Source organism: Brienomyrus brachyistius, chromosome 8 (assembly GCF_023856365.1).
Source record: "Brienomyrus brachyistius isolate T26 chromosome 8, BBRACH_0.4, whole genome shotgun sequence".
NCBI lineage: Eukaryota > Metazoa > Chordata > Actinopteri > Osteoglossiformes > Mormyridae > Brienomyrus > Brienomyrus brachyistius.
This window is the reverse complement of record NC_064540.1, coordinates 1,848,716-1,863,384: the sequence shown is the minus strand read 5'-3', so window position 1 is coordinate 1,863,384 and position 14,669 is coordinate 1,848,716. Positions and strand designations below refer to the sequence as shown.

At 43.5% G+C, this 14,669-nt stretch overlaps 1 protein-coding gene across 1 annotated transcript; it reads right to left on the bottom strand.

Annotated features, from left to right (window-relative positions):
• Positions 1–6,911: 6,911 nt before the first annotated feature.
• On the bottom strand, positions 6,912–13,988 carry fam210b (family with sequence similarity 210 member B). Its single transcript, XM_049021821.1, has 3 exons — positions 13,306–13,988; positions 10,147–10,307; positions 6,912–8,061 (listed from the first exon to the last, which is right to left on the bottom strand). The coding sequence occupies exons 1-3, from the start codon at positions 13,819–13,821 to the stop codon at positions 7,842–7,844; spliced, it is 897 nt and encodes a 298-aa protein (XP_048877778.1). The 5' UTR covers positions 13,822–13,988; the 3' UTR covers positions 6,912–7,841.
• Between the last annotated feature and the right edge of the window lie 681 nt (positions 13,989–14,669).

Sequence of the window (14,669 nt, the reverse complement as noted above, 5' to 3'; positions counted from 1 at the left end):
CTGTCCCCACTTTATTTATTTATTTTATTATTTATTTATTTATTTGCCCCCCCCCCCAACACTTGTAGCCGGAATTATTTATCAATCTCGTAAGCGCGAGGCGTGACCGCATTGTGCGGTCTCGCGGCGATCGAGGTTCCATATGGGCGGGGGGCGAATCGGGGGGCCCGAGTGATGGCGGGAACCGGGCAAAGCCAGCTGGAGCAGCGTGGCGGCCGAAGGAGCCAAAGCGCCGAGGTGATTTGGTGTAAAAGGGAAGGGTTTGCAGACCTCCGCTGGAAGAGAAGAAGGGAGAAACCAGAAAGCACGCCAGAACCACGGAGTGAAACCCGGGACTAATAAAGCAGAATTTCACCAAAACTGTAGAATGGTACATTTGTTCAATATGAAAAGATGTCCGACACATCCGGGAGATTTGTGGTATTAAATCCAAACTGAACTGGCAGTTTCTTTTTTTAATTTTTATTTTACCCCCTGACATCACTAGGAGACATTTCTATTCTGGTTCATATTTGAAGTTTATGGAGGCTAAAATCACTGCATGCTGCAAATTGTCAGTATTTTTCTTGTTCCAATATCAACACCTGCCACTGTCCTCCCTGAATCAATGTGCTCAGGTTTTTAAAAGAACATTACTATATTGTGACATTTACATTAAAAGACAGCTTCCCCACTCACCTTTCCTATTTCAGAAGCTTCCCAAGAAACCTGGGTGCAATGAAAAGGTAATAGAGCTAGATAATGGACGGGGGGGCAAATCTGCCTGGGAATTGCATAAAACTGCCAGCCGCTGGTGGTAATCCTCACATTCGGAAATGAAAAGGAGAAAATGCTCATTATATCGTCCAGGAAAACGGCATGAGTACTGTTCCGTGTGTGCTGATGACAGCGACCATGAGGAACAACAAGAAACTCATTATCAAATTTGCCAAAATCACCTCTTAAATTCCGCTGCAGAATTACAAACCTAATTTCTATTTCCCATGTAATGATGTGCAACAGAAGACGAAACAAGTATTGTGTTTTTTTTTTAATGTTCTTGACCAGACCGTCAGATTTATCCGAATTTAAAACCGGCAACAGTTTTCACAAAAATCAAACTAAAATTATTGTACTAAATGTATACAACGACACCAAATGTTTTTCTTCTGTATAGGAGTCTGAATCAACTGTTTGCAGAGTGTGTCACAGGTCAAGAAATGCACACATGAGAAATGAGAAGGTGTGTGTGCTCAATCTGCCATATATATATGACATGTTTGCTTCAGCATTAACAACCCCACAGACCCAAGCCAATCACTCTTCAATGAAAGCCCATTTCCACTATCTTTTCAAAAGGTAGTGACACAAGTATAGTAAACAGAATTTTCAGCATATTTCAACCACATATTTCACCAACTTGAAAATGTTTTAAATGTATCCATTAACGTTTTACATGCATTTATACAACCTTTTATTGTTTTCAGAATTAGAATTAGTCTTCTACCAAGTACATCTGATGTATGTTCTTGCATTCTAAGGGTGTGGATTTATACTCTTTCCACTGTGTCAATTTTAAGAATTTAGGCCACCGGGGGAAATGTAATTCTTTGTCAAAGTGGGCCACCTAGTGGTCATTGTTTTTTTTTTTGTGTGTGAAAAAATTAAACCTCGGTTACTTCCGTTAAGGAAGAAAATGATTCTGGACATTTCTAATTATCTAATTTAGATTATACCACGCTTGGTTAGCAAACGCTAGGCTGCATTCTTACAGGATACTCGTTTGAGTCATTGCTTTACAAAGAGTTTGATTCAATTGTTCCATATTAAATTTACAGAATTTTCATTCGAGAAAATGTGAGAACAGAAGTGAAGACCTTACTTCAGTGCTATAAAGATATGCAAACAGAAAGATTCATGCAAGTATGTGTTTCAGTTTCAGTATTAAAACTTTCTTTGGCATTATAAGATATAAATAAATACTTAACAAATTATTACCGATTCCCATTTGTAGTTGCACACATTCCATATGTGTTGGACCGGCTGATATCTACCAATAATTCTGGGGTGGATGCAGTTTTGGTGCTTCTCTTCTTAAAGATATATTTCTTTTGGAATTTTGGCATTATATGTGAGTATATAATATTACACCGTAGTACATTTATGCACGTGCCCTTTTTTACATCTAACAAAAACGCACCTCAGGAGTCTGGCCTCAGGAACACTTCACTTTTGATATCTTTGCTCCGATGCAGGAAACTCGGATGGAGACTGAATGTCTTTTCAAGCTCCAGACAGGAAGTTGAGGCCGACGACTGATTACATCATGGGGATTTCATCCGACACAAAAGGCCTCACTGCCCATCCTTCTCAGTGTTTCAGTTTCGGGTTTTCGGGCTGGCACACGTGTTGACAGGAAACAGACGCCCCCTCCCTCCCCAAAACACACCTCTGTACAGCATCTGGCAAGCAAGGTGCAGTCATGCCGAATGCTTAAACGACAATATTTATACAACAAAGACCACAATGGATGTAGGCATTCAGGGGCCCTGCTCTGAGGCTGGAAAGCTTCTCTCAAATAATTATCTTTATATAAACTGAGGCATATAAGTGGCATCTTAAAACTTCTTTGGAACTATGGTACCATTCGGATCTTGGTCCTGATAGCTGGAGGTGGTGGTAGGCTGTTGTTTACTGTCAGGTGTGTCTTCCATTAATTATCACCGAGTACCGCAGTAGTGAAAGCGAAATGGAAACTGTCTCCCTGACAAGTACCCATCATGCTCGGAGTCATTTTGAAAATGAGGGCTGGTGAGATGGTTATGCTCTTTCAACCGCACTCGGGCTTTTGGAACATCTGCGGCTCATCATCAAACCGCCCCGGCTGTTATGCCAGAAGACCAAAGAGCTGCAAGCTGATAAGTTCCCCCCCCCCCCCCACCGGACAGACGCTGTCAGTGCTGCTGTGGGTGCTTTGACACTCACCTTGTTTCACAGAATTATCCCAGCCCTCCTCTCCAGACCTCAAAGCCCCACGTATATAATTGCAGCTCTAGCATGTGTACAGAAGGGTGTACAGATGACTTCTTGCTTTTGTGAACTTTTTTGCACAATGGAAGCTCAACTTCCCTTTCTAGTGAGGGTATCAGTGTAGCTTAGAAACTAAACAAAACCGGTAACCATTCGCCTTAAAATTAGACACTTAGTCAGCTATTGTCTTTGGTCGAATTAAGCCAATGTCCTTCGAGTTCTTGGTATCTTAGTCACACGCAGTCACTCTGCGGTACCCTCTCACCTCCTCTGTTCTGTCTCTGCGGTTTTGCTGCTAATCCCTGACTCGGGTTACCCACAATGCAGGCACATACATAGAACGCTGCCGCAGTACATAATTAACTTAGTGTTTGACTTTTTTGTTTATTATATGTTAAACATTTCTTTTTACCCTTTTATTTCCTTCAATGCAGGTTCCTAGAAGAACAGGCCAAGAGGGACACTTTGGAAGGCACTTCAGTCCGTCACAGGGAACAGACACACTTACTCGTCAATGGCAGTTTGTAGAAACCAATCTGCCTAATAAACCGAGTGTTTTTGTGTTGTGGGCAGGAACTACAGTACCTAGAGGAACCTGACACAAACATAGAACACAGTCTGAGAACCAGCCACTAAAGCCACCATGCCTGTTTGTTGTTGTTTGCATTATTATCTCGTGTTTATTTTATTTTTCACAAGCTCCAGCCTTGACTTCAAAGTCAAAGTCCATCGGTTATATTCAGCCACATGCCGTCTGTTGGTCCACAGATTACTTGACCTTTGGGATACTAGATGAGGGTTTTTGGTGGCTGGGAGAGTCCCACATCTGCAGAACGCCTTCCCCCTATATTCCCAGCCGCAAGCTGACGTCATGCGTTTTCCAAGACTTTGACGGTGGCACGTTGCCTTTCAAGTGCAGACGCCTCGTGATAAAAAAGCAGAACCTGCCTCGTACTTTACTTTCTGGGTGAGGATCCATATTGCAGTGAACATGACTGAATAAATTCACAACCAAATGGATGGATGGCTGTATCCTAATCCATTTAAATGCATGTTCCGTAAATAAAGAACTTCACACCAAAGAAAGCCTGATATTCGATGTTCACCAGGGCATTTGCTTGGAAATATCATCTATATTTTTATGGCTAGGAATCCTAATTCATGCTAATATTTAAAAAAATGCACAATGCACTGTATTAGAATTATATGCAGTATGTCATCATTTGCAACATTTTTCTTCATTACATAGAACAAAACTACATTTTTTAGACTTTCTGACAGTAAACACTGAAAACTATCACTGACATTCTCGTTGAATTTGTTTAGTTCTTACTGCAGGTTTTTGCAATATGGGAGGTTCTTCTATTTGTGTGCTAAACAATCAAACACGGAGTAGAATACGTGTCCCTCTAGCTAGCACTAAAGAAGGAATGATCCGTCTGTTTTTTTAATGCTTCGGTAAACAGTGAGGTCAGATTTCAGTCGGTCCTGCCCAATGGAAACCAACTTGGCTTTGCCACTACAAACAAAACAAAGTTGTGAACACGCACATTCTAAAACAAAAGTGGAAAACGACAGAGTGCTCAGGCAAGAGGGCATGGGCGTTTTCAGTCCTATGCATCTCCCACTTGTTAATCTTTGATGTAGCATGAAAAGGAATTCCTGAAAATCTCTTTAAAGATTTTAAAGAAGTTGCTGATGCCTATCAGTCTGGACAAGGTTACAACACCAAATAATTGAGGCTCCGTGGTTCTACCACAGAACAGTAGAAGTCGTGCTGTTCTGAGAGAGTAAGCCTAAGACCACAGTAAATCTTCTCGGCAGTGGCCATCCGCCCCCCCCCCCCCCCAAATGTCTCCACGAAGGAAGTGAAACACCATCCGGGCTTTTCACAAATAATCCAAGAACAGCTTTCAGGGATCAGTAGACATTTGTTCTGCTTAGCTACGGCCATATTTCATGTCTCCTCTATCAGGAGGACACTGGTAAGAACAGAATACTTGGTAGTCCGCTGAAGTGCATACCACTGTTTAGTAGAATCGACAGGAATGTTCATCTTTATCCTGCTGACATCATCTGATAAGAACTAAAGACAGATAAGTCACGACAAGTGGAAGCATTTGATCTGTACGGGCCTTTTGATGTCTGCCAAATTCTCAAAGCCAGCATTCCGCAGTAGGGTGTTCATGCCAAAATTCAAATATGGCGGTAATGTAATGGTTTGGGAATTCTCTGTTGTTTTAAGATTTTGGAATCTCGCCATCCAGGAAGAAATGATTAACTTGGAAGCAGAAGGACAACCGGGTGATGGTGAAAGATGGCACAAGACGGATAAGGAAGAAGGGATCAGAGCAATGATGGCATCTGAAAATAACGCTTTCATTGGAAGCAGCCCTGCAGATGACATAGACCAGAATTCCTTTCCCGGCAGTATTGGACAACAAGTACAGGGTGTGTTCCTCTTGTACATACTACTCCTACGCATGGTGTTTAGTGTAAGGGGTAAGTTTCCTTCCCTACATACAGGCATTGGGACTTGCATAATCAGCTTCGCTGGCTAAATTACGTAAGTGCTAAAGCCTTATGACATTTGCTCAGTCGCATTTGCAAGATCTACTAATGATGTGGCAAAAAACGTCTGGATGTGCAGAAAGTCTGTGAGTAATAAACAGTTTTTCCACGTAGCACGCAGACTAAGGATCTGAACCTTGTTCTTTTGAGTGGACTGAGACCCATTAATTAACATGGCTAAGAAATTAGCTACGTACAACTGCCCTCTTTGACACACTGACCCCTTGCTGGAAAAGTGAAGTATGAAGTCCATCCTAGGAAGTACTGGGTACAAGGCAGGGGACAGCCAGGATGGCACGGATGTCTTGATGAATGTCCATGGCAAGGCACCTATTCATGTTTCAAGGGCAAACTAGAAATACCAACTCGCTTTTGCAGGACTGTATGAGGAGCCAATATTGTTTTATTTTCTTTAGATTGCAGGGTTCCCCGCAGCAAGTTCCCCATCACATTTTGTAGAATTTCATGATACGTTGCTCTGCCACAACATTTTGAACAGCAAATATCTTGTATTATTGGTTTAAAAAAACCAATACATACAAAAATAAAATGCGCTTGTGGTCATTTGTCTGTGGTTGTCACAGGTGTGGGTATATCGAGAAAAAAAATCTGTATGTTTTGCAACTATAAAACACTGAACTTGTCTGTGCATATAACAAAAAAATTCAGTCATCACACAGACAGCTGGTAGGTTGTGTACCACAGAATTCATTTTAGTGTCCAGTCAGGTGAGCTGCTAGCCGTTAGTCAGCTATTAGCCAAGGGACTGCTAAACTCCAGCCACAAAAAAAAAAAAAAAAAAAATTACTGCTACTTGACACTTAAAGAAAAACTTTTAGCGTTAAGTGGCTTCATACTGCAAAACGGTGGTTAAACATAACCAGACATTAAAACAGTTTATTTCTTACATGCAGCTGTAGCACCAGCACCCGTATAAGGCAGAAGCAGCTAGCTAAATAAAGCCTTCAAATCGTCAGACAAGCTCTTAGATGGGCGGGGCTTCATGATCGCAGATTCAGGCCTGGGATCCGTGCGAAGATCACACGTGCAGATCCACTGACCTCAGGCACCGCTGCCAACCATCAGAAGGGACTGGTAGCTAAAGACAGCAGAGGAACGGGCCGAGGAAACACTTTCCTTTTCTGCGTTTTCCTGAGAAACCTTTGCTCATATCACCTGACTCAGATACGAAGAGACAGCTGCGGCTTTGCTCATCTTCCCTTCGTAAACGATTCCCGTGCTCGTCAGCGAATGCGCCCAGCTGCGTGGCTCAACATTTAGTTTGTGAGGACAAATTTTCTTGCTGAAAAAGAATCCAGACTGACAAAACATTTGTAAAGTCCATTTTTTTATTGCAGACGCACTGAATTTCTTCTCAGAAATGGTTAGTTCCTAACTAAACAATTAAGAGCCAAGGTTTGACAATTTCCTGGTTCAAATCAACCAGTTAAACCCAGTGCATGAATTAAACAGAACAGAACAGCCCTGAAGTCTTTGAAAATATTAAGTCAGAATCACACTCAGGAGCCCCTCCCCGGTCCATCTCTGAGCACCAGCTCCCTCTCCTGTAATCTGATTTGGTCACTGCTAAGGTCCTGAATGTTTGATCACTGTGGCCCTGTTATATTTTTCCTTTCTAACTCATAAATAATTTTTTAAGTACAAAATCAGGATTGTTTTACTGAGAAATTAAAGAAACTTGAATAATTCAATGACAACAAAAACAAACCAAGGAGCTTTGCAGAACGTTAGTGTCAGACTCCGCCCTTAAGGATGTGGTCAGTTTCTCGCCCTTAGACACAAGACACCCCCACCACACACATTGTCGGCTATCTAACATTGTCTTGTTAAAAAAAGTCTCTGGGTCAAGTGTCTCATGTCAGCATGAGAAGGCAAACGGTCCTCTTTCAGCTGCAGAGTCAGTTCTCCGTTGGTTACTAAAGATTCTTATGGTCTATATCCTTTAAATTATCTATAAATGTAGCTTTAGTGCTTTTTCACATTTTTCCTTCGAAAGCATTAGGGACTCACACATTTATTTAAAAAAAAAAAAAGAGGCGTTTATGCTGCCAGTGGACTGGAGGAAAGAGGGGGTAGAACTGTCACTCCTGTCACAAGCACAGATACCAATCCTGCCGTAGTGAATCGTGAAAATAAGACACCCTGAGTACAGCCTTGCAGGTGGCAGGGTGCAATGGCGAGAAGGCACCAGGACCCGGCTGCCAGGACAGCGGGGCATTGGGGGGAAGTGCTGGGCAGATCTATCGGGGGCTGGAGGCTGGTGGCTTGAAGAGGCCCACCCTCCGGAAATAGCGCACGAGGAGGGGCACGGACACCAGTGTGATGCTGATGCGCACCGGTGCAAAAAGCTTGTGTACGGCGTACGCCAATACGAACGTACTCGTTCCCGCGGCGACCTTGGACTGGACCAGCGCCTCTGCGAAGCCCAGCTTGTAAAACAGGGCTGTCACGTCGATCCCACTGCAAACACACACACACGCATGGTCAGGATGGAAGGGCCAAAGTAATCATTCCTCTCCCTTAGAGCATTAAGGGGTCTCAATCCCCATCTGTTATACAGATTTGTTTACCCAGCTCGCTAAATAAAATTTAACCGAAGACCGTTTTAAAACAACTGTTTACACATTTCAAAACAACAGCGCAAGCTGTATTAAAAGTGACAAGTTCTCCAAATATGTAGAGCAACTGCTACTCGGTGTGAACTGTTCATGCAGTAATGCCAAGCAAGCAAATGGACAAAAATAAGCACATTCAGCTGTTAGAATACTTGGAGTCTATCCCAGTTCACAACTGTCTCCTCTGAATGGTGGGTGACCCTCCAGTTCCACCTTTAAAAAGAACAATATTTTTATCCCCTTCAAGTACCACTTTAGTGCTATTTTCCTCTTCTAAGCCAAAAAATAAAAGCCTTTAGATTACCACTAAAGTAATTTTATTAAAAGTTCATTACTGGCCCTCTAATGCAATTTCCTTAATGGTGTGGGGTGGGTGTCAAACAACACAGATTAACTAGTTTCTCCTCTGCTTCATTGTCAGGCCTTGCACATGAATATATCAGTAACGCACTCTAAGAGCTTTGGATAAAAGCATTCTCTAACTGGTTACATATAATTGTTATTAGCTGGCCTGTATAACTGATTTGCCTGATTCAGCTGAACAGGGAAGACCATTAGCCATTAGCCACATGCCCTGGACCGTCAAAGATAAGCATTTATCCCATACCGCCAATGAGAGATAATGGGAAACAAATTAAGCGGTTACACAAACGGGAGGTAGAGTGCAGGGCCAGACCAGCGTGGTATAAAATGGCCTAAATTCAATAGCAGCAGCGGTGATATCGGGCACTGAGGAACATTCCGGAAGCGGCCGGACACGCAGACGAAACGTGAGCCGACATGCAGCGGCAGTAATTTGCATCAGCTCATCCAAACCTCTATGATCATGCACTGGACCTCACTGCACTGGACCTCACTGCAGTTGTATAATGCGAATGGTGTGTAGCTACGAATCCACACGCGTTCTGCAGCTCATGCATGTAACACACTGTCTGCGGGATTCAGTGTGTGAACAGCTGTGAGAAAGCGTGCGCGTGTTTGTGTGTGTGGATATATAATGTGTGCACACACGTGTAAAATAAATTTCACTCCTTGAATCTTTCAAGCAAAGGTTCTACTGAACATCAGGCATAGAACCTCAGTGCTGAAGATCTCATTCACAAAGGGTGAATTCCTGAACATTTTTGATCTGGCTGATTCAGTGGATTCTCAGGGTTCACACAATTAAGATGCGTAACATAAGGCAGGTTATGTTCTTCTTACTGCATCTCAGGCCAAAGAAAACCTGATATTCAACGCTTACCAAGGGATTTACTTGGGAATGTAGTCCCAAAATAAACAGACCTTGATGTGTTTAGACCACAGACGTGCAACCACAAAATGACTCCCGCCGGGAGCTTTGTTACCGTGCCCTTGAACAAAGTGTTCCTCTAGAATTACACCAGTGAAATATCCAGCTGGCTGTACACGTACCTAATAAAGCGGCCAGTGAGTGCAGCCAAAGAACAGCTTTTGGGTCCCAACAACAGTCACTCCATTAAACCTAAACAGCTGATGTAGCCACCAGAATTCGTCTGCGTTTGCATTTTCCATGGAAGCCAACCTCATCTTCCACAAGAGAGGGACTCATCCCTTAAATAAACCGCAGCACTTTCTACAGTGAGGGACCTCGATACTTCAGCCAGCATGGCAGTTCCTCAGTAATGTGGAACTAAAAACAATCTTCATCGTACAAATTAGTTACATACAAAACAAGTATGCAAACACACGGCCTACAATATTTTAAATATGGAAATATTAATGCAGCCAATGAATCACCCATAAATCACCGCTTAAAGCACACTGGTAATGTGAACCACGTAATAATGTGGTAACACTATCCTATGTAGACAGGACTCGTCTCGATAGAGTGCAATTATAACCCATTCATTTTGTGACTTCAGGTCTCCTCTCACTGGGCTGCAGCACAGCCGGAGGAAGCCCCACCCACCTGGAAACGGCCACGTAGCACATTCCCAGGGACATAAGCGAAATCCCGACGTGGAAGGCCACCCCCACCGCTCCGTACTCCTTAAAAACCTTCTTGAGCTGCTGGGCCTTGCTGAGCTCCTGCGGGACTTGGCCGGGGGCGCCATCTGAAGGCTGATCTGCCTAGATTGGAGGGGGGGGGGGGGGGGTAGTCAAAAATGGAAACGCATTAAAGGCAATGTATTTATATAGCACATTTACAACAGCAACTATAGTGCTGCAGCTAAAATGCTTCACAATGAGCAACGTAAAAAAATGAAATGATCATAGCTAAGCAATTTGAAATAATGAAAATTAAGATACAATTAAAAATAAAGAGCATAAAATAACACAAAAAAAAAACCAGCAACATTAGGAGGACCTGACATTTGGAAGCTTTTACACTTGCTCAGTTCAGAGCTCGTAACCAATTGCACGTTACTTTGGACCGAAGCATTTACCAAACATTTAAGTGTAAATAATGCAAAGCATTCTAGATAAAAGCACTGTCTAATTAAAAATAAATGCATAGGTAATACCACAAGGGCAGGATGTCAGTAGAGGCCTGTGAAAAAGCCGGCGCATCGAAATTAGTGTTTAACCTAGAATTCACAGTCTGAGCCTTGGACTGTGATGACTAGCAGCAAAATTTGGCAACGTGCTAATTGCCTTCATCACAAGAAGCGTTTGATACCAGCGGCAGCAAAATAAAAGCTTCAACAACGGAGAACGTGGAGTCACAAATAAATAAAGAGCAATCAAGTGTCATGGCGGTAGCTATGAAGGGATTAAGTGCGAGACGCAGCTAAACCGTGACAGAGCTACGTGGTCTGCAAATGTACACAGCAACATACCTACCCTGTTGGCCACCCTCTGCTATAAAGAGTTAATCTACAGCATGACAGAGGCTGACAGTACGCTATGAAATATGCAGATTTCAAACATAGAACTGCCCCAATTACTGGGAAACTACCGTCCTCAGGGCATGCTGGGAGAAATCTATGGGAACAGACAGTGATAAATACAGAATGCTAAACGGAATGCCAGGCTCCGGCATGCAAATGGAATGCAAATGAAGAACTGGGAGGCTTGAGTTTGGGTGTTGGGTTCTGGGAGGGATACCAACAACAGATGGAAGGAAGGGGGGTTTGTTTCCTCGAAGGGATTTCGCAGCAAGACAGCAACATTCTCACTAACCCCATTAAAAAGTAGGCCAGGTGGAGAGCGTTTAACAGGAGTTAAGGTGTTAATAAGGGTGGTTTTAATGGAAAAACTAGAGACATAATATACAGGCCTCCACATGACCAGCACAAGACTTAATACAATGACCACCCACACTATGGGGGGAAAAAAAAGGTCAAGGCTGCTTACTATGTGCCGTCTAACATAGCTGCCCTGTCATGAGGGGGAGGGGTCTGTTTTTGTTTTGCTGCGCCTCTGGTCACGGGTGCGCGTGCCCGTGACGACATTCCCAGCCGAGGCAACAATAGACAGAAAGCCGGAGAGCCGGCTTTTGCTTTCAAGAGAGGAACAGGCAGCGAACAGATGCGGGGAGGGTCATGTGAGTGAGCAGCGAAAGGGATCTGTGCCAGACTGTGTACAGGAACAGCGGGGCTGCTGTGCCGGATAACAGCCTTTACGCTGTGTGCAGTCTGCAGCTCGGGGCCGGGGCTCCGATAAGTGGCTGCGTTGGGAACGGAAGGGGCTTCGGCTATTAATATCTCGGGCCTCCCGCACATCAGGCTCTCCGCCACGGAAAAGCACAAGGGCAGATCTGCCGTATGCTTTTGGACCTGGCGGTAGCGTGAGCGTAGCTGACGCGGCTCCGTCTCTCCGTGCATCTTGACGGTACTGTTATACGTTTAATTAAACCCGACAAAAGGGCTGAATTTCGCAGGGATGTCTCTGCCACTACTGGAAAAGTGTAAATATATGGAAAATTGTCTGATTTTAACCGCTTCCGACCATTAAAGGTAGAGTGCGTAAGAGGGGGACTGTAGTTCCTTCACAAAACTTAACGGTGACAGAAACAGCCGTGGAACTGAGGGAACACATTACTCTTAATAGGCAGTGGTATAAATAACCAGCTTCAGGCAGCTAACACAGAGTTCAATGGCGCGGCCTTCAAACTCCAAGGCTGCTGGATGCAGTACAATGTACTTATACTAATCTCTCATCTCCAGTAAAAATGTTCAGCTGCACCTGGGTAAACAGCAAGCCATTAAGCCAAGAGTCAACTAAGCAAGTAAATATAAAATAACATAACATAAAATAATTTACAACCCCAGGAGATAGATAGATATATATGTTCACGTGATTTTTACAACTACTTTTTTGGTTTTATTACAGAAAGTCTATGACCAACAAAAAGCAAAAGTAGATACCTCGTTCTCACATGCCAGAAGTCTCTGCACACTCTGCCAAATTTCACTTTCTCGAGATCATTTTAGTGATTGGGGGGTAAAGAACGCAAAATTCTTAAACGACGACGGACTACATAAAACCCTAATTATGAATCGAACTCGGCCGTCGCATTAGGGTATTAGGGGGAAAAATGTTTAACTACTGAACGACTGGCATCGATAGAGCATAATTAAAAAGAAATATGTCCCAAGGATTGCTATTCATAGCAAAATACGACTGCTTTACATCTGAAGGAGCAATGTCTAACCAAGAAACAGTTTACAAAACAGAGCTAGACAGGCGGTGAGAAACATGTTTACGGGACAGACATTTGCTTCGACGATCATCCTCTGGTCTATTGCTTAAGGAACACTACTGTCTATATTAAGAATTCATCAAAATCACATGAACCGACACCTACGGGGCCAAGACGCACGCTTGCATAACGGAGTCAGAAAGACTGTTTACTTGCTCAGATAAAAAACCACTGATCATGGTGAACGCGCACTTTGAAAATACAGCGAGCGAAAAAAGAAAAGAAAAACGTGTCTTTCCTATGAGCGACACCAGTTGAACTCGTACCTTTCCCGTTAGCTAACTGGCACAGGGCATATATCCGTGAGAAATGCATTGCATTTGTAGACCCATTGCAGCTCCCGTCATTCGCGTTAAGCGAAGCTTTCGGAAGACTTGTGTATTACGTGCGTTTTATTGCATTTGTGCAGGGATGGGCATTTACCGCGTTTACTTCTGCAACGGTGCCTTCTACGCCTTCTTTGCGCTTCTCCGCGGCGGCGGCGGATGACGCTCTCAGTGTTACCCCGGTTGCAGGGCACCGGAGGGCGCTGGGTCCCTTCCCCGGCGGGAGTGCAATCGGTCCTGCGGCACCTACCCCGCCAAGCCTCCCGGCTTGCAAGGGTCCCGTCATAATAGGAGGCTGAACGCGGCGATTACCCATAGCACCTGTAAAGAGGGTCGCGGCGGGATGAGGTTTCGGCGTCATTTTCACAAAATGCGCCGGAATAAAAAGACTGAACGCCCGGGCTTCAGTGCTGAACGCGCCGTCCAGGATCTCACTCCTTTTTGGCTGCGAAAACAAAGCCGCACGGCTTTGCGAATATCCATAATCAAACCTTGATCTGGCAAAGGTACGATTATGCAATATCCAGGTGACGTCCCTCCTTCCAACTTGCAGTCCTCCGCAAGAGTTCATGAGCTGGATCACCGAACCACTTGGTCTCTTACACAATAACATCGTTGTTTGCCCTCTCCTAGTTCGGTATTAACATGCAGAAATGTTTCGGAAACGAAATAATATGCCGCCTAACAAGCCCAGCTACATGCTGCCCAGGCGTTCCCTCCTGTCCTATCCCGTCGTAGATCGAGATGGCGAGGAACTCAACAGTAAGAAGCCACGCCCCCATATTAAAATGACAGCGCCGAGAAAGCGCGCCGCCAATTAAAATATGGTGGTGAGACAAACCACGCCCAGTTATTAGTGATGAAGTGTTGAGAAGCCAGACCTTCATTTTAAAGATTCGGGGGGGAAACCACGCCCATAAAATAAAATTGGTAGTTAATTGGTTAAGCCATGAAAAGGAGATAGCTGAACTTTACGACCACATATTTATATTAGAGCTGGCAGACATGGTAACTAACATAGGTCAACATTGTAACTATGAAACAGATTTAATGCAAAAATATGGATAGTGCGATCTTTGCTTTTGTGTGATATATTAAAGCTCTGAGGAGATAACATTCTATCCATTTCATTGCGAATGTAATATAATTATGTCATTAAACTTCATATGGCCTATAGCATTACGTATTCTTTTATCATACTAAATAAATAATATGTCAATTGTGTAATTATGATCCTGAAACGAGATATTTCTGGTAACTCTAGCCCTGAACACAACTACTTGTGCATATACAATCTAAGAGGATGCCTGTGGCTTAATTCTGTCAGATATAAATCACCGGACTTCATATTAATAATAACGATTATATTTTTGGCAGTGCAATTTGCTATAATATTTAAAACGCTGTATACCAATATGACGAATAGTTATTGGAACGCCATTGCTTGACAGCACTACATTA